At 41.0% G+C, this 26,172-nt stretch overlaps 2 protein-coding genes across 4 annotated transcripts; both read left to right on the top strand.

Moving 5' to 3' along the window:
* Positions 1–286: 286 nt before the first annotated feature.
* LOC105930930 (ABC transporter F family member 4) lies at positions 287–14,967 on the top strand. Its single transcript, XM_036137790.1, has 8 exons — positions 287–503; positions 1,418–1,473; positions 4,645–4,799; positions 4,866–5,020; positions 9,814–10,029; positions 10,838–11,005; positions 11,081–11,144; positions 14,891–14,967. Exons 1-8 carry the CDS (start codon positions 399–401, stop codon positions 14,965–14,967), a joined length of 996 nt encoding a protein of 331 aa, XP_035993683.1. The 5' UTR covers positions 287–398.
* Positions 14,968–15,008: 41 nt separating this feature from the next.
* Positions 15,009–19,280, top strand: LOC118556438 (DNA ligase 1-like). Of its 3 annotated transcripts, none has more exons than XM_036138624.1 (5): positions 15,009–15,136; positions 17,872–18,484; positions 18,583–18,748; positions 18,885–19,135; positions 19,210–19,280. In XM_036138624.1, exons 1-2 carry the CDS (start codon positions 15,070–15,072, stop codon positions 18,438–18,440), a joined length of 636 nt encoding a protein of 211 aa, XP_035994517.1. In that variant the 5' UTR covers positions 15,009–15,069; the 3' UTR covers positions 18,441–18,484; positions 18,583–18,748; positions 18,885–19,135; positions 19,210–19,280. The 3 variants fall into 3 exon arrangements, with proteins under 3 accessions (XP_035994517.1, XP_035994518.1, XP_035994520.1); XM_036138625.1 differs by having other exon boundaries at positions 15,010–15,136; positions 17,875–18,484; XM_036138627.1 differs by having other exon boundaries at positions 15,011–15,136; positions 17,878–18,484.
* Positions 19,281–26,172: the final 6,892 nt, after the last annotated feature.

The raw sequence follows: 26,172 nt of genomic DNA, 5'->3' as shown, positions 1-26,172 counted from the left end.
ATAAACATACATTACTGTATTTATTAAATAGGTCAACTGAGAAATAAATGGATTAACCAATTTCGGCATAAATCTGGCTGATATCTACATGTTTATTTTATTATTATTTTTTTTTACAAAAGGACTAGCGCCCGTATTTTTATTAACTAGATGTAAACTTTAGCTCATGGTGACATTTAATCTTCAACAATATTTTAGTTAAATATCAACGCTGCTTGAATGCGTTTGTCAACATTCCCTGAGGATGGGAGAGGAGAGAGGAAACTCCACTTCCCAGGTTGCAGTTCGTCCCTCACACGTGCTGGGATAGCGAGCATGAAGTGAAGTGTTATTAATTCCTGGACAGACTCTATCCTGCTGCGTTTGTCAGTGTCCGTGTCTGTTGTCAGCGGCTCGTCATGGGCTCGGAGGAGGACGCCGCGCTGCTGGCGCTCATCCACCGACACCTGGAGGCGAGCGGCTACCGGGAAGCTGCCCAGCGGCTGGAGGAGCATTTAACTCAGGTGAGAAGAAGTTGCTCTGATTCCCCCCTCAATTAAATCCAGCTGCGCGCACCGACGGGAGACCCGGCGGGCATCTCCGTGCCTAAAGCTGACCTGAATGCGATGAGGCTGGACGCCTTGTTGCTAATTCCTGAGCTGACACGCTCGCCCCTGCGTGTTATATAAGGAGTTGAATAAAATATGAGTGGAGCTGACGGGGAAGCTGCTCCGTGGGTCACAGCGTGGAGCTCCTGGTTCAGGCCTCCTGCAGGAAAAAAAAAAAAAGTACAGAATGTTACAGGAGCTGCTTGGGCACAAAAACTGCCTGCAGCTCTGCACACTGGCAGCATTTTCCACATCTGCTGCTCTCAGTCAGTGAGCTGTTTTGCATAGAAATGTTGCTTTAAATCTGCATCAAAACATGCACAGAAATCAGACTTGTCCTCTTTATAAGTTAAAAAGCAGAAATATTGTCACGTAATTTACTTATCGCAGAGATATTTGAATTGCCGATGTCATTATACAAGCATAAACACTTATTATTGAACGAAAATGTGTGTGCTGACTCTTTTAACTCCATTCTTGACGTCTATGTTGGGTTTTCTTACGTTCTTGATGTCAAATGTTATTTTTTTCCCCCTGCTCCACATGTTTGAGGAGTATTTTTTTTAGTTTTTGCCCGGAGGAAACTTGATCTCCGCACACTGACCAGTCTCACATTTCAGGCTCCAACCGTTGACTAAAAATATAATTGTGAAAGTAAATCTCTGTCAGAATCACAGCAGGGTCAATAATCTTTAAACATACCTCCTGCCATTTAAAACACACATTTAAAACATAGGCTTCTTTTGTTGCAGTGGTCAACACATTTTATGGGAAAAAAAAGTGATAATAACTTAATTCTCTGAAAATGACCTAATTTATTTCTTGTGCAGGTGGAGATGCCAGTGGAGGGCCTAAACCTACACGACATTTACACTGGATGGATTAAGTAAGTTTACAAACATGATATTAATACTGAGGGGGAAAAATAAATAAATCAAGATTTCATTTTACATTTTGTCACATTAGGAGCGCAACATTCCCAATACAAAGTAGTGAAAGGCTTTTTTTTAAACCTTACATTTATACGAACGGCACAATAAATTTAAAGTCTTGCAGATTCTCGGTCAGATTTATGTCCGGCTGGGTGTTTAGGGCCGCTGTCCTGCTGGAAGGTGAACCTCCACCTCGGTTTCAGGTCGTTTGGAGCCTCTTAACGGTTTTTCTTCCAGGAATGTTCTGGATTCGGCTCCATCCAGATTCATCCCATCTACTCCAACTTGCTTCCTGTTTCCTGCTAATAAAACAGCATCTCCCCAGCATGGCAAATTGTTGTTTGAGCAGCAGATCTGAGTATGCGAGTTCTCTTCTAATGTAAAAAAGCTTTTCCCCCTAGTTTAGCGACGTTCATCGGACTAGATTTGAAGAAACAAGGCATTTTGTTACTTTATCATCAACTAGGGCAGGGATTGGGTTTTTGTGCCCCACTTAATTTATCATGCCAGAGACGCCGCTGCTCAGAAAGGTGGATTTTTGTTTCCAACAGACAGGCATTTGGTGATTTACCACAATCAAAGTAAATAATATTTTTTGTATTTTTATATATGTATTTTTTATTTTTGTTGAAAACGAGCTGCATTGAGCGTTAATGCTTATAATAATCGAGTTTAAACAGACGTAACCATCCTCATGTTTGTACCAGGCAAACGTTCTCGGTATATTAAAGTAATCGCGAAATAAACAAATGCGTTCCTTTTCTGTTGTAACACAACAGAAAAAACTGACAGCGCACTTATTGGCTACATTTCCCACAGCAGACACCCGCTGCACACCTGTCAGTCTGTGGTGCAGAAAGACTGACGCTGCAGGAGCTTGCGAGTCGCAGCTGCCTTGGAGACTTCTTCCCGCCAAGCGATTTATGGTGTGACGTCACGTACGCGCTCCTAAAATCGAGCTCTGCGTGTAGGTGTCCGCTGACTAACTTCCTCATTATTATGTGGGAGCCTAGAGACAGAAATAATCTGTCATTATTTAGACTGGGTCATTTTAATAAAATGAACTGTGAACACGCACAGACGTATAATAATTTACTGCATGCCCTGATCTTCTTGAGGGGGTGGGCAATTCTGTTGGCCGTGCGGAGCGCTAACCTGACTCTTGCCAGATGTATGTAGCTCTGCCTAGCTTCACTCACTCTCTATGGGACATCTCCCATAGAGAGTGATTTCTTCAACCAATTTTATGGTCTGGCCAATCAGGACGCAGGGCTGGAGTTTCATAGATGTGACGTAGTGGAGACGCGACCATGACGTGAGACTGTTTTGATAGCAATGGCGGCTCGTCGAGGAAGCAAGCGTTAACATTGATGCTGCTATTTCTTCTGTGTTGTCCAATCTACCTAATATTGTTTCATTAAAAGAACATCAGAGAACGCCTCTGAAGGCTTTTGTTGGTGGAAACGATGTTTCCGCCCTTCTCCCGACCGGATTTGGCAAGTTTTGTTTTACGGGGCGCGTTCACGGTTAGCACGAACCATGTTAGGAGGCCTTTAGTCCTCAACACGGTCGTCCCGGGATCGACTCCGACCCGCGGCGCTTTGCCGCCTGTCTTCCATCCTCTTCCTGTCAGCTCACTGTCAATAAAACGCGTGCCACTAGAGCCGCAAACACATTAAAAAAAAAGTTTTTTTGTTTTTTTTCCTGCCTCGCTCTCACAGCGTCACGGGTTAGCTTCGGTGTGAGTGGTTGAAATAGCACATCGATAAAGATGACAGACAAGTGGCTTATCCAATCATATGCAAGGATTTTTGATAAGGCCCAGCCTTCAATAAAGGCAATTCCTATGGAGAGGTCCCAGATGTATGTGAGTGAAGCTAGGCGGAGCGACATACAGCTAGCAAGGGTCAGGGTAGCGGAGCACCCCCCCTTGTAGAAAAGTAGAGGAAAAACTGTCTTGGTCTTGTCTCGGTTTTACTGGACTCGGGACTTTCTCCCCCAGACCACAGCTGCAACTTACTGCGTTAAAATCTCATCAATAATGTTTCTGACTTTCTACAAAACATTTCATTACCGCCCCGATGTGAAAACCCAGAGGGAGAAACGTTTTCTGTGCAAATTGAAGCTTGTTTTTTTCGGTCCGTGAAAAAACGCAAACAAAGAAGGCTTAAGTAAGTCACTCTGCCTGAAGCTAATGCTAAGTCAGCAAACATTTAGCTGGATGGATGCACTCTAGAGTTTTCTGGTTTGTCTTATTAACTTCTAACCAGCGTGTCAGGTTTGTTGGACAAGGAGCATATCTTTAAGGGTCTGCAGGCATACATGTTTGGGTTCACCCATCCGTTGTGACAGTTTCCCTGGGTTAAATGTTGCCGGTGCAACCGGTTGGTCTGGAGCCCTTTTTGTAGGTTAGCTTGACAACAAACTGCTGCAGGCAGATGTTCTTTAAACTTTTGCAGCCACAACTATCATCGTTGTGATCACAGATGCATTTTTGTTACACGTTGGAGCCATTTAAAGGGGGAAAAAAAACAAGCTTTCCAACGGTGAGTGCTTTATTGCCAAAAGGAGCATTGTTAAAACATAAATAATCAAGCAAACTCACTAGCTTAGTTACTGTAGGGACAGTTTAGGGCTTGGGCCATGGTTGGATGGATCAAGAGATGAACAGAGCTCAGTGTGGGGCTGAGACGCTGCCAGAGCCAGTCCCCCCCCCCCGGTGCATTCTGGGAATGGCTTTAAATCCCTGCCGCCCTGATGAGGATTAAACCGACAGCAGATACGACTGACTGGATGACATCAGCCTTCCTCTGGATGAATCCTTACCAGTTGACATGTCATTTATTTGCTTAAAAATTAGATGCTGTTTAGCAGAACAATGATTCAAAAAAGAGAAGAAAACCTAAAATATATGAGTTCTTTTTTATGTTCTTACTAATGCTAAAGGTTTATGTAGAATTTAACATTCTGAGAAAATATTGGTGTCCATTAGATATTGTCCAAATGCAGAGATTCTTGATTTTTTTTTTAACCCTCATGCATAATTATTCTCTTGCTAATATCACACTTTAGGTAAATCACAGTCCTGTCAGAGGTTTAATTAAAATGTCCTGTTTACGCTGAAGGCTGTGCTCTCTAGCTCAGCACGCCAAGCAGGAGACAAGAGCCGAATATGGAAACTTGAAGATGAGGATGATCAAGCAGGAGGAAGAGGAGGCCGCAGATGTCAAACTAAACGGCGCGGCAGGGGAGAAAAGAACAGACGACAAGCCTCTGATTGGTGCGTGTTTTTGGTTTTATTAACTATAGTTATGCTCTTAGTTTTTATTGGTGTTACTTTTTTCAGAGCCCAAGACGGAGGTTCTCTCTGCAGAGACGGCGATCGTTTCTGAGCAGCACCTGGAGGCGGCTGATAAAACCCAAACCGAGAAATCAGACAGCGAGTCGTCTGACAGTGAAGTGGAAGAAGAAGAAAAGGAGAAAACGAGCACAGACACAGAGGTGAGCGCGGATCATGTTTCTTTTAGTGAGCCTGATAAAAAAAAAAAATGATACGAGGAGAAAAACAAATATCTTCAAACCTTAGAAGCTGCCTCGAGTGCTTCTATGCCTAAAAAAACACCAATATTATACAATTTTAGAAGAACCTTAAACCACCCGTTTTTTTTTCTCTTTTAGGGCAACATTGCCAGACAAAATCTTCTGAAATAAAAAAAAAGTTTAGTAAAACAACGTTTTCTCATTAACCAGGTTTCTGCATTCTTTTTAATGCTGGTAGAAAATGTGACCACAAACATCTGGCACCTTTTACCCAAAAGCAGACTCTCTTTGATTAATATAGTGAGAGTGATCCACGCCTCCTTCTTGTTGCAGAGCTAAGAATAATAAAACTTCCTCTAACCCAAAAAGAAAACAATCAACCCAAAACACTGGAAACTGTAAAACTAACACAACCGTGAAAGACTGTTTTGGATCTGATTTACAGATCGCTGTTATATAAAATATTTGGTCGTTCCAATAAAGTTTTTAAATTTTCTGTTGAACAACATTTTGTTTCCAAATTTTTATTTAAAGATAAATTATTGTTTTTGGCCTTATAAGTGCTTTCAACTTTAATATTTTGCCATCAAGGCAAAAAGTTTGGACACCACTGCTTTAAACTTCCTTTATTGAGAGAATTCAATGGAAAAGCCTGAAAATTTTGCCATGTAAAAACATGTTGGAACAACACATAAAATTCACAACATATGTTATTTTATGGACATTATATACACCAGAAGACACAAATTATTATTCTTTTTGTACAGTTGTTGGGAAGAATCATGGGGTTTAAGTAGGGCTGAACGATAATTCAGTTACAATATATATCGATCAATAGACGTATATCAATAATAGAAAAACATGGTCAATAAAAAGTTCAATAGAATAACAGTTTTCCTTCCTTTTGCATTCTAGCCTATAATGTTAGTTAATATTACAGACATTCTTCCCTCCCAACCAATCACAATGCAGACCCAGGAACCAAGCTCCGCCCCCTTCAAAGAGTTCAGAGAGCATGCGTTATTTTTTCTTTTTTTAAAAACATGTATAATTTTTGTTAAAAGTTGGTTGAATAAAGGGTTGAGTTTGAATTCAGTGTTTGTGTGTTCTGTATCTAAAAATAAGTCATTAAGCAACAGCATAAAATGGCCAGGGCTGCACTTAAAATATATGTTTTCAATTTGTTGATAATTATCGACATCGATCAATATGATTTCTATTTTATCGTTATCGTTTTTTTTTTTTCTATATCGTTCAGCCCTAGGTTTAAGGCATTATTTGCGATTTTGTGACGTTTACATGAGAAACATGTACAGAAAGGCTCGTCTGAAAGAAAGCGGTTTTCAAAAGTGTCTAAGGAATATTTTTATCATCTTAATAAAACTCTGCTTATAATCCAAAAACGAGCCAGAATTAGAAAGTCGGTGGGGATTTGCTGAAAGCCGAGGACATTGTTGCAGCAGGAAGCTGCAGTGAAAACAGGCGCATAGCTGCTGTCCAGCCGATGTGATAATGTGTAGGTGAGCAGCAGCTGCTGTGTTGGCCTCTATCACTCCTCTGTGATATCAGCCACTGCTGCAGCTCGCAGTGAGGAAAAATCATGTTTCAGTCGGCGTGTGAACTGACTTCTGTAGTTTTGTCCAAAGATCTTAAAAACCCTGGAGTTTATGTGCATAACAGACCCGGTTTCAGCTCCTCCAGATGTTCTCTCTCTGTTGTATTTTAAGAGAACAAAGACGATCAGGCCGAAAACAATTAATTAAAAGCAGATTCTTATCGTTTCTTCTGTTTTGTTCCAGATGACTAAATTAAAAGGTGACCTCGTCGCAGATAAAATGTATAAAATCCACAAAGCGTGTGGTTTTGATGCTCTCTCTAACACACGTGTCATGATGTAAAACTTTATGCCGTCAGCTGTTTCTCTCAGTTTTGTAAAGTTCATGTTGCAATACGTCTTGGGGATCTTTGGCTGCGATCACCGAATGACAGGCTGTACTAAGAGTTGGAACGAACCGCTGATCTCAATAAGCGGCAGCTGTTGGGTTGAACTGGGTTTTGAGACCAGGTGGACTCATTTGAAACGGAGAGACGGGCGCTTTGAGAGCCCTGAGCCAGTCCCACACCTGAGTGTTACTATTTGAAAACTAGGAAGGTCCTGATCCGGATCCACAGTCAAATAACAGGCCATTTTCCCCAGTCCCTGACCTTTTTCACCTCCTGGTCCCTGTTTTCATCCACTTTCTGTGATTTTATTATTTTTATGAACTAGTGGCAACATATTGTTCGCCAAGAAGCCGTGGATTTGTTTTGCTCGTCCAATATTTAAAAAACACGGCATGTTTTCATGTGAGCAGCTTACAGCACAGAAAGTTTATATGTGCTGCGTTAAAAACTCTGTTTTCACCCGAAAGTTAACATTTTCCTTTCACTTTTTCCACTGAAGCAAAACAGGAGACTGTACTGGCTGCTGCAGCAGCTCCTGGAAAGTATCATGGGAACTGGAGGTTTTTCCTTCCCGTTAATGGGGAGTTTTTCTTTCCACTGTCACTTCATGCTTGCTCAGTATGAGGGATTGCAGCAAAGCCATGTACAATGCAGACGACTGTCCACTGTGGCTCTACGCTCTTTCAGGAGGAGTAAATGCTGCTTGGAGAGACTTGATGCAAACAACTGGTTCTCTTATATAGGACATTTTTGACCAATCTGTATAATCTGATTGAATTTGACTTTGTAAAGCGCCTTGAGATGACATATTTCATGAATTGGTGCTATATAAATAAAATCAAATTGAATTGATCTGCAGGCTGTGTCTGGACGGCTTTTGGTGTCGGGGAAGGCAGCTGAAACGCTACTTCAGATTTACAACGTCGACAGCAAAGCGCTGGGATTATAAAGCAGGAGAAGGTTTTCAGTTTTGGCTGAAAGCGGACATGCACGAGTGACTTTCTGTTTCAGAGAAGCTCCCTGGATGAAACAACATCTCATAACATTAGTTACATTCATGGTAAGCTGTGTTGGGTCAGATGTACGCTACAAGTATTTGCTAACCCATCCAAATCACTGGATTCAGGAGCTCCCAACACTTTAATGGCCGCACATCTGTAAACCAGAAGCGTCTAACGCTCTGTGGATCAGTAGCTGCATACTTCCATCGTTCTCAGATTAGCTCGACATCCGCGTGCGAGCTTCGTGGAGTGAGTTTCTGAGCAGTTCCCAATCCTTACATCTCCAAAGCGTTAGCAGTGGCGACTTCCTGTGAAAGAAACTCCTAATACGCCAAACGCACAAAGCTATTTAGAACAATTTCATGCTCTCTACCTTCAGTGAACAGATCCCGGATGCCCACCTCCTGTTCCAACATGACTGCACAAAGCAAGCTCAAGCAGACCTGTTCCCAATAAAAACGTCATTGGGATGAGTTAAAGTGGAGACTGAGATCAAGCAGCCTTGGCCCACATCAGTGTTTGACCTCACCAATGCGGTTTTTGGCAGTACGGTCAAAAGTTCCCACGGTCAAACTGACTTCTTGTTGAAAGCCTTCCCACTGGAGCTGGAGCTGCTACAGCTGCAGAGGATGAGCCGACGCCACATTAAGCCTGGTGGATTAAAGATGGGATGGAAGCGAGGCCTGTGTGTGTGAAGGCCGAGGGGCGACTACGTCGGGTGATGTAGTGTCTCTATGGAAACTAGTTTATAAAGCAGTCCTCCTTTTATTTTAATTAGGCTGAGTTTGTTTATCTCAGAGTAAACCCTCTAACCGAGAAGTTTTACAGAAAAAAGTGTAATTTTGTTCCCCAAAATATTTTTATTTAAGTTTAAACAAACATCTTGAACAATCTACAAAATATGACAACAGCAGTGGTAGTATTACTTGTTCAAGTCAAAATAAAATACAAACAGAGAGAAAAAAAAAGCCTCTCACAGTATTAGTTCCTGTGCAACTAGTTTCATTACGTACTTAACCTCTTTATATTGAGAATTAAGTTTACCAGTATACTGTATGTGCATAAATAAATTGTCTTTGGGAACTGCAGTTCACATGTTCTTCAATCACTTGCACCTTCTTCTGAGATATTCAAGTTCTTGACATACTTAATGAAGGAATTCCAGATAGACTCAAACAGGTCCTGTTTGCCCTTTTTAATATATATGTAATTTTTATCCAGAGGGAGGACAGATAACATCTGCTGCAGCCATTGGTTTATGGTCGGTCTGAGAGTCTTTTTCCAAAACATTGATATATATACCTCGTCGCATTAAGCAAACTTAAAGAAAGTGTAATTTTGTTCTGCTTTTTGTTTGAAGATGATCGCAGAGAACCTGGCCAACACTATGTGTCATAAATAACCATTTCATTCTGACTCCGATTACGGCCCGCACTCGTTACTAGCTAGCTGTAGCTGTTCTGTGGTTTGATGGAGACGAGGCTTAACGAGGTTTAGAAGGTTTTTCGTCCTGGATGTCAAACATCGCTGAACCTGAAGCGCTCGGTTCCTCGTTCTCCAGCAGACTAAACAGAGTCTAGCTCATTAACAGTGAAATCCCCGTATCTGTTTTTTTTATCTGTCAATCAATGCTCTGTTGTTGCATTAAAAAACTTTCATGCAGCCCTTTCTTGGCTGCAGAAAACCCTCAGCTGTTTGCTGCAGGTCCTCACAGGACGGACTCATTTCACCCATAAACTGCTTCCTGTCTTTTGTTTTTATCTTGTCCGGTTTAAACACATTTAAACGCGCCCTGTTCACCTGTTGCAGCCGGTTCCAGCTGAGGCGCCCAACGAGGGTGAAGGCTCCGGCTCAGACACCGAGCGGACATCTGAGCCCACCCAGAGTGACCCGGACGTGATCGATCCCTCTCAGCCTGAAACGCAGCCACGACCCTCTGATCCAGCCGAGGAGTCCAGCCCTGAGAGCGAGCAGGAGGAGGAGGAGGAGGAGGAGGATCAACAAGGGGGTGATGAGGAAGAGCAGGTTGGGCATTTCAAGCTGTTTCTCCTCACGTTCCGGTGAAGACCCGGTTCCTAAACTAATCTAGGACGTGTATTTGAGACGACCAATGCTTTGAAGCAGAACCATCTCTGCAGAGTCCCATCCTCCAAATCTGAGGGGACTTGAACAGAGCAGAGATCCTGACAAAGAAAAGCATCCAGAGCTGCTGCTGCACTCCCAGCCAAGCCTTCAGACATCTGCAACCTATTCTGTGGAGCATTAAAATTGGAGGAGGTGCCTCGTTTGGAGCCGCTCGGCTTTCAGGAGGCCAGTCTGCACGGAGCTGCTGTCTGCTGCAGATTTATTTTAACTCAAACTGCGTTCACTTTGGTTTTAAAGTTTAAAACGTCCTAGAAAAACTCCTAGAAACGGGCAGATTTAATCTACATAACCCGTTTTCAACAGAAACCGTGACGGCTTCAGAGCTGCTCCTTCTCTGTTTGCTTGAATAAACTGGTTTGCCTGAATTAAAATAATAAAAAAATAAGACAATTAAGAGACAAAAGCTCTATTTTTGCCCAGACAGCCATGTCCTCCTTCCTTTTTCATGTTTTCCCATCTTTTTCACAGCTGTAGAAAAAGCTGCCATAAATCCATAGTAAATCTTTTGTTTTATATTTACAAGTTAAACATTTTGTGGAAATAGTGTGGGAACCCTGTGAATGTGAGGAATAGGACGAGGAACAAAGTTTACTGTGGCTGGAAAATGTTTGTGGAGCAGCTTCTACTTTGTTTTGCAGGAGAGAGAAACTCTGACGGTGGATTTTAACGTCTAATCTATTTTCTCCAGGAGACACAAGCTGTCATAAACTCGCCTGAAGCCACAGAGGAAACCTCTGCATCAGAACGGATCGATGCCGTTCAAGGATCCACAGCTTGTTCGTCTCAAGAGGCAAATGTAGCTGAGCTCCTGGAGGAGGAAGAGGAGGAAGAGGAGGAGGAGCACACAGCTGCAGAGGTACAACCCAAACATCTGAGGAACCGCTCAGGTCTGGTGTCATGCGTGCTGACATGTTAAATCCCTTCCCCACAGGGATTAAGTCACGCCCATGACGTATCCAATCAGGAGGCAGAGAGAGAGGCCCCGCCCCCTGCAGGTATGATGAGGTTCACCTGTTTCTGCTACGCACGGCACGTTTTCTGTTCTCACACCGACACATCTAGAGACTGAGATATTTGCCTGTTCTTTGGAAATTAAGTGAAACTCCACCAGGTTAAAGTGAGAGTGGCTGTAAACATCCGTTTTCACATAGATTTATAACTGGATTTATGTCTGGGCTTTGACTAGGCCAGTCTTACGCAGATATTCTGTGATCTAGACCATTACGTTGTAGCTGTGGCTGTGTTGTCCTGGCTCCCTCCACCTTCTCATCAACTGACCAGCTTTCCTATCCCTGCTGCAGAAAAGCATCCCCACACCATGATGCCGCCACCACCGTGCTTCACACTGTCGATGGTGTGTGTCAGGTGGACTTCTAACTTATTAGAGCAATTATGAAGACTTTTGGTTGCACTGGAGTTTATTTAGGAGTTTCAGGGCGAAGGGTACTGAGAGCAATAGCACACCGGACCGCTTAGTTTTTAATTTACCGTATTTTTTGGACTACAAGTCCCTCTGGAATATAAATCGCAGCAGTCAAAAAATGTGCCACAATGTATGAGTCGCACCGGACTATACGCACTTATTTTGACATTTATTTCACACAATCCAAGACAAAAAACTGAAATTTAATCTGGTAAGACAATTTAATACCTGGGAGGGTGAATGGGGTAAATTAGCAACTCCAATCAGCGAGGTTTTATTTAGCGCATTTCTGCGTGACGCTGAAAGTTGTCAAAATTACGCCTAAATTAGTGAGCGTAGCGGTGCTAGGTGCTAAGCTAACAGTACGACACGGATGTTTCAGAGCAACATAAAGCTCACGGGCATCAGCGAAGCTATAAACCTCCCTTACAACAGAGCTGTAAGCTAGCGCTAGCTGTTATTAGCATCACAGACGGCACAATAACAGGTCCTGTCGCTGTCTGGGCCCTTAGAGCCGCACCACACAACGCGTCGCTGTGAACTGAACACATACAAACGTGTTCAGTCTTTGTTGTCTATAAGTCAATTAATTTTTAAGTGATACAGGAAAATTATAGTTTTCAGAAGCCTAGAGTGCCCTCTTGTGGATATAGGCGGTAATGTTTTCCCCATGGTTTCTTACTGGTTAATATGAATTACCATTAAAATTTGATATATAAGTCGCAGGATCAGCCAAACTATGAAAAAAAGTGCGAGTTATAGTTCAAAGAATACGGTACATAACTTTGATAACTTTGAACCACCGTTTAACATCTAACCTCTACTTTTCACTGATTGGCCAGATGAAATCTGGCAAAGTTTATGTTCATAAAAGAGCTAATAACCTTTAACCCTGGAGTCCATCTACTGAAAGAAAGTGGGAATTACATTAAAATTTTAAGCAGCAGTCTGTGTTTCCCACTTAACGACGCTCCGTTTGTATTTCCGTAAACGTTGGTTAAAACTCGTAACAGATTTAGGACATAAGATGACGCAGATTTAGGTGCTGCAGGGTTATTTTTCTTTTATTATTATTGATCATTTGGACAAACAGACCCATGTGCCGACTGGAAGAGGAGTCTACACCAGTGGGGGGAAAAAATGGTGGGGGAAAAAAATATTTAGCCTTTTTGTTTTCTTTGGCTTCAGTCGGTCTCCAGCCGGTAAAGTGCGGACGTTTCATTTTTATGGGCGGAAAACGAGAACAAAAAACACAGAAACACATAAAGTTGGATCTTTTATTTTACCTCGTGGTATTTGCTTTTATCACCGTGCCGTGAAGCAGAATCCCTGCAGGTTTAGAGCCACGTGAGAAGGTTGTGTAACTTCTGAAAGGGGGCCTCGTTGATTTAATCACCCCTGACATTTTAATCTGTGTAAAAACTCATTAGGCCGCTTCTTTATGGGCTCAAACTGCGTTTTTAGGCTAGAAATCCAGGTCGCTACATTACTGATCATCCTAACTAAAGGCTCCACAGGTTGTCTGTTTTTGGCTCATGTTGAATTTGGCTCAAAAGGCCTCAGCCCACTGAAGAGTTGGACCTCCTGGTTATTGTTAATCCGTGAGGATGAGGCAGATGTTCTGGGTTTTAATGGTGTGCAGAAGCTTCACTGTCTTTAAAATCTTTAGGATTTATATCCCTTGTAGCATCTTCTCGTTTTTTTCATCTCTATAACTTCAAAATGATGCACTGCTTTCAGATGGTCGCATTAAAGCTCAATAAGATACTTTAAAGTGGGAGAAAATATCACCCTGAGAAGTGTGGCGCACATCTGTACTCAAAACCACTGAGTCGGTACTAAGAGTACACTGCAAAAAACAGAATTAAAAATAAGTAAAAGTTTCTTAAAATTAGTGCATTTGTCCTTGATTTGAGCAGGTAAATAAGATTATCTGCCAATGGAAGGAGTATTTTTACCCCTAAAATAAGATAATTAGATACACTGCACTAGAAATAAGATGATGGAGATGAGCTCTTCCTATTTTAAGTTCAAAAATCTTATTCCATTGGCAGAATATCTTATTTACCTACTCAAATAAAGTACTAATACACTAATTTCAAGAAAATGTTAACTTATTTTAGTTCTGTTTTTACAGTGTATTTCCAGTTGCACGGCTTTCTGTATATCTTTCCCTCAGCTTTGAAGGTCTAAGGACAGTTTTTCCGGCTTTATTCTCCGTTTGTCAGATTTAACGGAGAGCGTCTCCTGTCTTAAAGTCTTGCCACAGATTCTAGGTTAGATTTAGATCTGGACTTTGACTAGGCCATTCCAGCGCATGAACGGGCTTGTCTTCCTGCTGTGTCTTTTGCAGCCTCTCACAGACTTTCTGCCAGTATTTTCCCTGCATTTAGCTCCACATCTCTCCTTATCAACTCTGACCAGACGGAAAAATAGAGAAACCCCACAGTATGATGCTTCTACCACCACATTACATGCTGGGATGGTGTGTTCAGGGTGACGTGCAGGGTGGGGTTTTCTGCTTTCTGCACTGCAAAAATAGATCTAAAAATAAGTAAAATGTTCTTAAAATTTTTGTTTTTGGCATAGATTTGAGCAGGTAAATAAGATTATCTGTCAATGGAGTATTTTGACCCCTAAAATAAGATAATTAGATATACTACACATGAAATAAGATGATGGAGATGAATTGTTCCCATTTTAAGTGCAAAAATCTTATTCTATTGGCAGATCATCTTGTTTGCCTGCTCAAATCAAGGACAAATACACAAATTTTAAGAACATTTTACTTATTTTTAGCTCAGTTTTTGCAGTGTGTGTTCATGGCTGGAGAGTCCTTGTGGCTGCTTCTTCCCCAACTGCAGGTTTCTTCGGCTCTAAAGGCGAGAGGAGTGAAGATCATGGCTAATAGTTGCCTTTTAAACAGATTGTATCTCCTGAGCTGTAGATCTTTGCAGCTCCTCCAGTGTAACAACGGATCTCCTGACTGGTGCCTGCTCTGTTATTTGGTCATGATGCCGTTTGTTCACTAATGTTCTCTAAAAACATCCGAGGCTTTTAGAGAAAATCTTCATTGATGCAGAGATTAAATTGCCCACGGCCAATAAGAGGACTTCTGAAAGGAACCCGTTTCACTGGATTATTTTTAGGCGTGTCAGAATAAATGGAGCTGTAAAAAAACATTTATATCATCCATTGATTTCTGTTGGTCTTTCACACCAACGCTTCCAGTTTTCCCAGACACCGTAAACCCTTCCTAACCGCGGCACCAGGAGACGTTACCGACTGGCCGCTTTAAGTGCTTTTAATCTTTTTCAGGCGCAGATGTTGAAAGTCCACAAGAGACGAGATCTGAGGTAATGCAAAGCTGTATTTTTAGAAGAACATTCGTCTAACAATATCTTGTCACAGTTTTACTTGGAGCAAATATTTTAAATTGATGCTGTGTGTTTTATCAGAGGACAGAGGAGGAGGAGGAGAAGGACTGTGGGTCAGAGATGAAGGCAGAAGATGAGTCCACAGCTGCAGAGGACCAGCATGATGCTGCCGACCCCCCAGCTGAAGGTGACTCTCCTCTCACCTGGAAGCAGAACATAAAGCTCACATTTAATCCAGTTTGTGCATATAAAAACAAAAATTCAGGTTAACTTATAAAGAAACTTATTCTGTCCTCATTCAGTTCAGATCTTTAAAACACAGCTGTCAGATTTTAGATATTCTTAATTTACAAAATCAAAATCAACTAGCAAGGTGGCGTCAAAACAAAAATACCCTTCCTAAGAGATTTTGTTAAACTCATTTTTATTTTAATTTCTAAGCAGCCGGATTTTTAGATGAAAGTTGTTTTTGTTTACTAAGCCAGTTACTTGTAGCAGTGAATCATTCTGGGATTCATCCAACAACCGACTGGATGAAGCAGCTTCAGCGATGCTCAACAGGAACGTTATCAAAGGACTAGTTTTTAAACTGGAGCTTCTGGGCCTTTGTTAGCGGCAGCAGCCTGTCAGAAATACACAATCGATCTAATTTACGTTAGACATGCTGGAACAAATGTCTTTTAAGGGCATTTCAGATATCGATCGATATGTATTTCATTAGAGGTTGAGGACTCTGATGAAACACACATCGATAGATAATCTGTAGATACTGATAAAACGTTTGGCTCTTTATACCTATCAGTAAATGATCTACAATTTACAACATACAAATGAATATATTTCACCCACCCTATACAAAAAATGTAGAAAACATGACGAAAATATATCTGTTGGTCTAACGCAGATGAATCAAACTCAAAGCCCGAATCCGGCCCATCAGGGCAATTTATCCGGCCAAAACAGACATATCATGTCATAAAGTAGAGGCATGTGTCTTTTTAAATTGTATAAAGTGGCTAAAACTGTGCCTCCTGTAGTGAATGCAGTTTTTTTCAACTATGTAGTAACAGCATCCTGCCACTAGATGTCAGTTTTCCCACAACACATTAAAACCCAGAAATGTCCAAAAACAAAAGAGAAAAAGTGATGCAGAAATCAGTTTAAAGTGTAACTCACCCCAATAACAACACATTTTTTTGCAGATAAACTGTATAAACTGCGCCTAGGGGTGCTACTTTTATGTTACTGTGAAATGTTTTTATTTTTGATGTGAACTGAAATACAATTATGAAATCCAAGAGTCATCTATACGGGTGCAACTGCCCCTTTTAATGACTTCACGATGCCAAAGTGGCCCAATGTAGAAATGAGTTAGATACCCCTGGTCTAACATATCAATTATATTACAAAGAATTTGAAAGCCTGATTTTTTTTTTTTAAATCAACCAACAAAGATTTTCCTTTTTTAAATGTGGAGTTTCCTTACAATTACCTGTATCCGGCTTTAAAGGGTTAAGACCTTTTTAAAGACAAGAAAGTCAACAAGTTGTTGCTCTTTACAACTTTGACCAACAAGGATATACAGGACTGTCTCAGAAAATTAGAATATTGTGATAAAGTTCTTTATTTTCTGTAATGCAATTAAAAAACATGAAATGTCATACATTCTGGATTCATTACATATCAACTGAAATATCGCAAGACTTTTATTGTTTTAATATCGCTGATTATGGCTTACAGCTTAAGAAACCCAAATATCCTATCTCAAAATATAAGAATATCGTGAAAAAGTATACTAGTAGGCTATTCAACTAATCACTTGAACCGTCTAATTAACTCGAAACACTGCAGGGTTTCCTGAGCCTTGAAAAACACTCAGCTTGGTTCAGTAAACTAAATCACAAGTATGGTAGTGGTTAAGAGACGACATCAGATTCTCACAGTAACTGGTGTACTGACCATGGCATTACTGTCCTTGATTGGCCTGCCAATTCCCCTGACCTGAACCCCATAGAGAATTTGTGGGCTATTGTGAAGAAGAAGCTGAAAGACACCAGAGCCAACAATGCAAATGAGCTAAAGGCCGCTATTGAAGCATCCTGGGCATCCATAACACCTCAGCAATGCCACAGGCTGATTGCCTCCATGCCACGCCGCATTGATGCAGTAATCTGTGCAAAAGGATTCCCAACCAAGTACTGAGTGCATTAATGGACATTTTCAAATGTTTGATTTTGTTTTGCTGTTATAATTATTTTTTTACCTGGTCTGAGAAAATATTCTAATATTTTGAGATAGGATTTTTGAGTTTTCTTTAGCTGTACGCCATAATCAGCGATATTAAAACAATAAAAGGCTTGCGATATTTCAGTTGATTTGTAATGAATCCAGAATGTATGACATTTCATGTTTTTTAATTGCATTACAGAAGATAAAGAACTTTATCACAATATTCTAATTTTCTGAGACAGTCCTGTAGACCAGAGAAAAGTTTTTAAATATAAAAAGGTCAAAGTCTAGTTCTAGCATGCTTTCCATACTACATATTGGTTTGAAGTTTTACAAAAGAAAGGCCCCAAAGTACAAGAAATTTGTTTTTTCCCTTAAATTGAATTTGTCATAAGGCTCCAAACGACAACTTTTTTCATTATAAAAAGTTTTTATGTGTTCATAAAAAGGATCATGTAGGTTTTATGGCTGGTATTAAATGACTGATGTGGTTCAGACCATCGGCAGAACCTGTCAATCATAGTCGTCCTCCATTTTCTTTAATAACGGTGGAAGCTTATCAACATGCAGTCGTTTATCGCTAGCTGCTTCACATAGCGGCTATAACTGTTGTTGCAGGAGCAAAATAAACTACAAGACAAGAACACAGACACAAGCTCAGTGTGCAAACTGCTTTGTTTTGTTTCATTAAAGAAGAAGCTGCAAAAGTGCAAGACGACGACGACGCCTGCATCATCCTCAACATCCAGACCAACAACGACGACAAAGCAGCCGGGGAGGAACCTGGAGAGCCGTTTGTGGACGCCATCACTCCCAGGAAAAAGAAAAAGAAGTCCAAGAAGGGTTCTGCTGAGACGTCCCAGGTGGACAGCACAGTTACGCCGAGCGCCGAAGCCGCCTCTACTGTCAGTGACACTCCTGTTACGAGCCGGATGAAGAAGAAGAAAAGGAAGAGAAAAGACAAAAGTGGAGACGAGAATGAGGTAGAGGAGGATAAGAAAGAAGAGTGTCAGGTGGTTAAACCAAAGAAAAAAGCAAAGAAAAGGGGGAGAGAGGTTATGAAGGAGAAAGAGGAGACGAGCTTCCCTTTAGAAAATGACAGTGAGAAGAAAAAGAAGAAGAAGAAGAAGCTCATAGATGAGATGGAGGAAAAGGTTGAGATGACAGGAGTGGAGGAGGAAGATTCTGTGAATTTGGCAGAGACGATGCAGAAGAAGAAGAAAGAAGAAGAAGAAAAGGAAGAGAGAGGAGCCGCAGTTTAAAGAATCACCAGCAGAGGGCGAGCAAGAGCAGGAGGAGACAGCTGGTGAGTGACAGCAGATGTTTTCAGAGTTAAAACTATAGAAAATGTTTGGTTGGTGGAGTTTAATTTGTACATTTCTCTGTCTGAACACATCTTCTCAGGCTGCAACTCGTCTCTGCTCGCCTCTGCAAAGAAGAAGAAGCCTCCGAGGAGGAAGCTGAGCCTGAAGAAGAGGCTGAGGCTGCGGAAGAGAGAGATGATGATGATTGGGAGGAAGGCACAGAGTCCCAGCCTTTCTGCAGCACCCATCATCCCAGGAGGAAAAAGGTTTGTTCAGTAGTTTTTAAAGCTTACAAGGAATTCATCACACATGAAAATACCTCCAAGCTCTCAGATATTATACGTTACATACTGCAGTTATGATCATTGAGAGGAACTTTGTTTTTTTCTTTTCTTTCTCCAGACAAAAGCAAAAGCAAAAAGAAGTTAAGTCGCCTCAACCAAAGATGGAGACAAACGGGGAACAAGAGGAAAGTTCATCGAAGGAAAACCAGCCTCCCAGGAAGAAGAAGAGATCCGTGAAGGACATCCTGGACGCTGCTGGAGGTGAAGCCACATTTTCAGACAATCACAAAGAGACAAAGAAAAAAACAAAGAAGGGAGAAATCTCCCGCCCTGCTGCTGTGAGCCAACCTCCGCCTGCAAAGACGAGGAGTAAGATCCATTAATCAATTTATTAATCTTCAGTGAGGTTTAACACACAACCCTAACCCCTCTATGATCCACAGAGAAGGACAGAGTAAGGATAAACGTGGAGGAGACAGAAGCTGCAGCAGAAGCTGCTCCTGTTGTTTCTAAGGTAAGAAACCTTCCAGCACCATCAGGTTCTGGCTGCCGAGACATTAAAGCTGGATTGTCTGGCTCCGGTCCTCAGAGGCCGGTTCCCTGCAGGGTTTAGACGTGTAAGCGCTCCAACATGGCTGAATCACTTCCTCGGCGGGTCCCCTAGCTCTGCAGGGCCCCGCTAATGAACCGGCCGGCTCTGTTGAAGCAGGTCGACCCTCTGAGACACGCGGGACTTTGGACAGGGGAACAGATCTGAGATCAGGCTTTATATGAATTAGAGAAGCAGGATGTTTCTGAACCTCCTCATCACCAGCCATAGAGATCTAACGGCAGACCCAGACGTTATTTTAAAGGTGTTTCTCTGTAACATCGAGTTAATCAGTGAGAATGCTATACAGCATTCTCACTGATTGTTTTCCTGTTTTTCTTTATTATTATTATTCCGTCGGCGTCTAACTACTCCCGCATACTAAAACCAATTTCAACAATTTTGGTGTCAAAACGTTCGGCTCGTTCCTGGCATGCCTGCTATGACTCATGGTTATGCTAACTTTTATACTTTTTAAAATATTTCACTTTTTGTGCATTTTTGGTTGCTCCCATTGAAATCAATGCAAATTCCTTCAAATGCTTCACATTCTTCAAATTCTTCCAGTTCTTCCAATTCTTCTAATTGTTCTTAATCTTCAAATTCTTCAAATTTTTCAAATTCCTTCAAATTCTTAATTTTTTTTCAAATTCTTCAAATCTGATTTCAATGTTTTCTGCATCTTCTGCTCAAATCATTCTGCAGATTAGCATTCTCACTCGCTGTTACGCAGGAACAGCTTTTTCTAGTTGACCTGATTGTTGTCTTCATCGACTGAAGAAGAAGATTGTTTCACAGAAATGAAAACTCAGGATCCAGATCTACTCTGTTTTCATCAAACCCAAACTAAAAATCCAACATGGCTGCTGTTGTAATAAACACTCTTATTGCCACACATGGTACCGTACGGCGTTGGGTTGGTTGGACTATTTGCTCTTTGAACACAATTATTTAGCACACAGAACGCAGCGTAAGCATCATACTTTCCTGGATTGCTGGGAATGCTTCAGCAGAATATTTCCAAGCCTTTACTTTTGCATAGTTATGAAGTTTTGCCGCAACAAAATAGTATTTGAAATACAAAAAAACATCCACCTGTTTGTTCTCTCCTGGTTTCTAAAGCTGGCTTGTGATTGTTGCTACAGACACAAAATCCAAGACAATCATCATCTTTATTTATCGTTGCAAAATAGAATCCGGTGAGATGTGTCCATTAAATCCATTGCTCAGGGGCCCAGAGTGGCAGTCTATGGGATTTGAACCGGGGAATTTAGGGCCTGCTCCCACAACAGAGCTAACAGTTTGAAAACGTACCATTTAAAATAGAAAACTGAAATTATAACATGTTTTAAGCAGCTATTCATGTTGATTTAAAATCTAACTAATTCTGATGTTTTAAGATGTTATTACTTTGGATTACAGGCGTCTGAGGTATTTACGAAGGGCACCAGCAGCTGCTCTTTCTCATGCTGTGTTTAGTTTAGCATTGTCGTTCATTGCTGGGAATAAAGTTGAATTGTTCTGTGTTTTTGTCACATTTCCAGAAAAAGAAAAAATCCTCTAAAAAGCTGTGAAACTGAGCGATATCGGTAAGTTAAGTCAGTTTTTTTTTTTCCAGTGGAAGGATGCAAGCCTTTTCCCTGGCAGTTTATTACCGCCTTCCTTTGCAAAGATCGCTGAATAAACAGGATATTTCCAGTCCTTTGCAACAATTTCACTCTGACATTTGATATCTTCAGCTGGTTGTAAATGTTGAGCGGAGGATAGTGAGAACAAAGACATTTTCAAAGACTGCATCGGAACCCTGAACGTCTAAAATAGTAATTTATCTGGAATTTAACTGGTTTTCCTTCTTCTCCCCTGCAGGATTTTCTCTGGTTGCTTCTTTGGACCCGAAACCTCAAGCGGTGCCTTTTTTAATCGCCGAGTACTCTGAGAGGAGAGGAGCTGGGATATCTGGCGTTTAACGCAGCAGAAACAGAATAAACTGGTGATGGGTTCAATGTCGCAGAGTTTTAAGACTGTTTTCCCAATTAGATTAACAAGCTTCTGGTTCAGCTGAGTTTCTTTGGGGATTCGTTATCTTAAACGACCTTAAATGATGGAATCTGGCGATGGTGCTGAGCTGGGCCCAAAGCAAAATGGCTACTGTAGTTGTAAGCTTTAAAAAAAACATGTTTTCCCAAGTACAACTTAGGGATTTCTTTCCACATACTTTTTGCACGTTAACACTCTTCGTCTGTATAGTAGCAAATGACACAGAACATGTGGTTAGGCATCATTCTTTGTCATTATCATTAAATAGTTTGTTTCTGAAAGTCTGACACTACTGTAATTGTTTCTTCAGTTGTTTCACCTATTAAATAGTTTTTCTCTTTAAAACGGATTCCTTGTGTTCAAAATAAGAGCAATGTGACCAACCAGATCATTCTAGGGCGGAATGTAAAACTACACTGCTAAAAGTATACACTCACCTACCCAAATAATCTAAATCAGGTGTTTCAATCGCTCCATGACCACAGATGTATAAAACCAAGCACCAGGCATGGTTCTACAACGACTTGTGAAAGAACGGGTTGCTCTCAGGAGTGAATCCAGTAAAAGTAAGTAAAAATTTCTCGAAATTAGAGTATTTTTCCTTGATTTGAGGAGCTAAATAAGACTACTGTATTTGCCAATGGAATGAGTATTTTCCCCCTAAAATTAGATAATTAGACATCCTGCACTTGGAATAAGATGATGGAGATGAATTGTTCCTATTTTAAGTGCAAAAATCTTATCCCATTGGCAAACAGTCTCATTAACTCCTCAAATCAAGGAAAAATACACTGATATAAAATAATGTAACTTACTTTTTAGTTCCCTTTTTGCAGTGTTTTTTTTTTTTTTTTTTACAGACCTCCAAACCTCATGGAGCCTTCAGATTAGCTCAACAACAGAGCTTAGAGAGTTTAAAGGAATTAGTTTCCATGGCTGAGCCGCTGCATCCAAGCCATACGTCAACAAGTGCAAAGCATTAGCTGCACTGATGTAAATCAGAATCAGACATACTTTAATCACACCGCCGCTGGACTCTAGAGCTGTGGAGTCACGTTTTCTGGAGGGATTAATCTTGGTTCTCCATCTGGCGATCTGATGGACCAGTCTGGGTTTGGTTTCTGCCTGGAAAACGGTACTGGTTTGACTGCATTGTGCCAAGTGTAAAGTTTGGTAGGGGAGAGGGAATTATGGTGTGGGGCTGTTTTTCAGGAAAGGAACTCTGAATGCTTCAGCAAACCAAGAGATTTTTGACAATTAACCGCTTCCAACTTGGTAGGAACAGTTCAGAGATGCCCCCTTCCTCTTCCAACATGGCTGTGCACCAGAGCACAACGCAAGGTCCGTAAAACATGGATGAGAGAGTTTGGTGAAGATAACCTTGACTGGTCTCAACCCAATACAGCAGCTTTGGGATAAATTAGAGCGGAGACTAAGAGCCAGGCCTCATCGTCCAACATCAGTGTCTGACCTGACAAATGGGCTCCTGGAAGAATAAAACATTCTTATAATCACTCCAGAACCTCGTGGAGAGCCTTCCCAGAAGAGCTGAAGCTGTTACAGCTGCAAAGGGTGCACCTAGGGCCGGATGATAATTCAATAACAATTGACGTGTGGTGTGATAAACATAAATTCAATAAAAAGTTTAATAGAAGAACAGTTTTCCTTCCTGTTGCATTCTAGCCTATCATGTAGGTTAATATTACAATCGTTACATCCTCCCAACCAATCGTAACGCAGAACCAGGAACGATCCGTCACCAAGCTCCGCCCCCAACAAAGAGTTCAGAGAGCATGCATTCTTTTTTTCTTTTATTATAGTTTTGGTTAAAAGTTGGTTGAATAAAGGGTTGAGTTTGAATTCAGTGTTTGTGTCTTTGTCTAAAAATCCGTCAATAAGCAACAGTATTAAATGGCCACTTAAAATATATGTTTAGAATCTTTTGATAATTATTGATAATCGATCAGTTTTTTTTATTTTATCAATATGCTTTTGCTTATATCGTCCGGCCCTAGGTTGACCAACGTCACAATGAACCCTATGGATTAGGAAAGGAAAGGCACATAGAAGGTCGTGTGCAAGTAAATGCTGGGGAGCGATTACTTTTTACTTTTTTTTGATATGGTGCTACTACTAGTTCTAGTAGATGTAATACAATAACATCAACATGTGTGCTGCTGATTCTGTGTACCTGGATAATTCATTTAAAGCAGGGGTCTGCAACCTGTGGCTCCAGAGCCGCATGTGGCTCTTTACACCTTCAGCTTCGCCTCTTTAAAACTTAGACCCAAAAATGCAGGGGGGGGGCAGAATTGGTCAATGTTTCTAAATGTAAAGGTAATTTAAAGTTGCTAGCTTTAGGATGCGTTTAGTTCTGCAATATATGCATAACATTTCCAGAAAAAAAGAAAGTAATGTTGTATAGAATATTTTACTATAGATAAATGAAGTATCTTTTTGTCAATAGGTTGCAAACCATTTGCTTTTTTAATAATTTTGATGCCATTTGCTATAAAAATCAAATGTCCGATCGAAGAAAATGTATTAACATAAACACTAAACATAAAAATACTGTTGGTTAAATAATAAAAACTGTTGATATTTAATAAAAAAATGTAAACTAATTTCCTACAGTATACTATAAAAACAAGCTCTTGTTTCAAAGAGATGTGCAACTTTTGTAACCTGACAACAGCCAGCTGCATGTATCGCTCCGCCTAGCTTCACTCACATACTCATATGTGAGTGGAGCTAGGCGGAGCGATACATGCAGCTGGCTGTTGTCAGGTTACAACTTTTGTGGTTCTAAACAAAATTTGTTTAGCTGGTGCGAGGGCAAAAATGGCTCTGCGGGTTGTAAAGGTTGCTGACCCCTGATTTAAAGGGACCCTGTTCACATTAGGTGTAAAGTTCAATGACCTTATTGGTTCTTTTTTTTTAAAAAGAAGAAGCAAATAAACAGATTTCTCTTATGAGGGGCGAAGGCAGATGGTGACGAACACGATGAGCGTGCTGGTCACAGTAAAATTCAGGTTACACTTCAAGCAGCCATGCGCAGAGGAGCGCAGTCAGTCTGTCACAAGCTCCTCTGCGTCTGTGCTGAGTTCAGCTGCTCCCCGAGCCTGATTCTGTCAAACTGATTCCTCTCTTTCGCTGACACCAACTCCACATCTACCTCAGTGGGTCTAATCGGTGTTGTTATATAAAGCAACTTGTTCAAGTGGAACCGATGATGAATCTCGCAGTAACAGCAGGAAACAGGGCAGAGAGAAGACGTTCTAGTTTGTCTCCGCGGAAATGTTACGAGCTAGAACATGTTAGCTTTTACACGCACGGCACATACAGTTATGCCTAAAATCCTTCATGCCCCTGTAATTTTTAGAAGTAAAGTAAAAAATGTCTACCTCCACTACATGTCTTAATGATCAGGCTCAGATCTGAGCCACCTGTGTTTACTCAGCATGATCATACTCCTATTCTGTACCGCATTCAGCCTGTAAAATGTAAAAAAACAAACAAACTGACGCTCAAATTTCATCTCTGGTTTGAAGAATCGAATCCTTCTATGTACTCGGATATGGTTCACGTAAGACGCGGGGCCTGGATGTGAAGCAGGAAAGCTGCATGTCCACAACAATCCTCCAGAAAGGCTCCAGCTATTGATTGTTCCTCACGAATCACACCTGCGGCAGGTAGGCTGGTCAATAAAACGAAGTTTGTTGGTTCTGCTCTGTTTGCTTCTAGAAAAGGCAGCAGAAAATAACAACCTGGTGAAAGTGAGATGAGGCCTCAGGAGGCATTGAACCACTTGGTTCAGGAAAGGCTTCATGTCCACATGAACCCATCTACTGGCCGAATACATGATCACAGTCAGCAAAAATGAAGCTTGCCTCTGTTTGTATCCTTACCAAGAAATATCCATTAATGTATCTTATGATTATCACATCTGTATATTCAAATATTTTTTTTACATGTTCTGTTTTTATTTTTTTTTAAGTACAATATTATATGGCAGACTGTATGTTTTTCTGTCACTTTAATGAAACGACATGGGCTTAAGCAGACACTTGTGGAACTGGATGGTTGTGCTGCTTCTGCAAAACAGGAGATTTTTTTCTACAGTTTTTGGTTTTAGTAGGTTTTTGTTCTTTTCAGCATTTGTATTCAGAAAATACAATTAAAATATGAGCAACTATATACAGTGAACAAAAGAAGAAAATCCCAAGCAGTCATTTTTATAAAAACTCATAATATCATAAAATATGCAGTCAACCAAAACCTATGCCTTTGAGTCTACAGTAGAGTTAAGGAACGTAGCCAGGGATGGACTCTCATGGTCTGAGGCTTTTCCTGTAGGTCCTGATGAGGTGGTCTCCAGCTTCTAACGCAGCTGATGGCTTTGTCATCTCCTCCTGAAGCCTTTGCTCCAACATTTTCATCCACTTTGGAGGCAGAAACATTTTCCTCTGCAGACAGATCAGCAGCGGCGTCATAATATGGAGACAGCAGAGAAAGGCAGCATCCAACAATGGTGAACTCCTCTGATGTTAATAAAGGGATGTGAAGTTTTTGGGCCAGCTGCAGCTCACTTGTAAATAAAGAAACAGTGAAAATACAAATCTAATCCTACATATGTTAGATTTACCTTATTAGGAGAAATCCTGTAAAAATGTTCCCACCTGGCTCCATCCTCTAACATCTCCTCACTCTCTTCAGGCTCCAAGCTCCTCCTCTCACCTAAACTTTATAAACTATGAAGACTTCATCTAAACTCTACTAT

The sequence above is a fragment of the Fundulus heteroclitus genome, chromosome 6 (genome assembly GCF_011125445.2).
Source record: "Fundulus heteroclitus isolate FHET01 chromosome 6, MU-UCD_Fhet_4.1, whole genome shotgun sequence".
NCBI classification, from domain to species: Eukaryota; Metazoa; Chordata; class Actinopteri; order Cyprinodontiformes; family Fundulidae; genus Fundulus; species Fundulus heteroclitus.
Note: the sequence above shows the minus strand (reverse complement) of the source record. Positions and strands in the feature narration are given on the sequence as shown.

Excerpts from the sequence above, each read along its gene's own strand:
- LOC105930930 (XM_036137790.1), top strand. The coding sequence starts at position 399 with ATGGGCTCGGAGGAGGACGCCGCGCTGCTGGCGCTCATCCACCGACAC. Across the intron at positions 504-1,417 it reads TGGAGGAGCATTTAACTCAG|GTGGAGATGCCAGTGGAGGG; the intron begins GTGAGAAGAAGT and ends TTTCTTGTGCAG. Across the intron at positions 11,006-11,080 it reads AGGAGCACACAGCTGCAGAG|GGATTAAGTCACGCCCATGA; the intron begins GTACAACCCAAA and ends CCTTCCCCACAG.
- LOC118556438 (XM_036138624.1), top strand. The coding sequence starts at position 15,070 with ATGAAGGCAGAAGATGAGTCCACAGCTGCAGAGGACCAGCATGATGCT. Across the intron at positions 15,137-17,871 it reads TGCCGACCCCCCAGCTGAAG|AAGAAGCTGCAAAAGTGCAA; the intron begins GTGACTCTCCTC and ends GTTTCATTAAAG.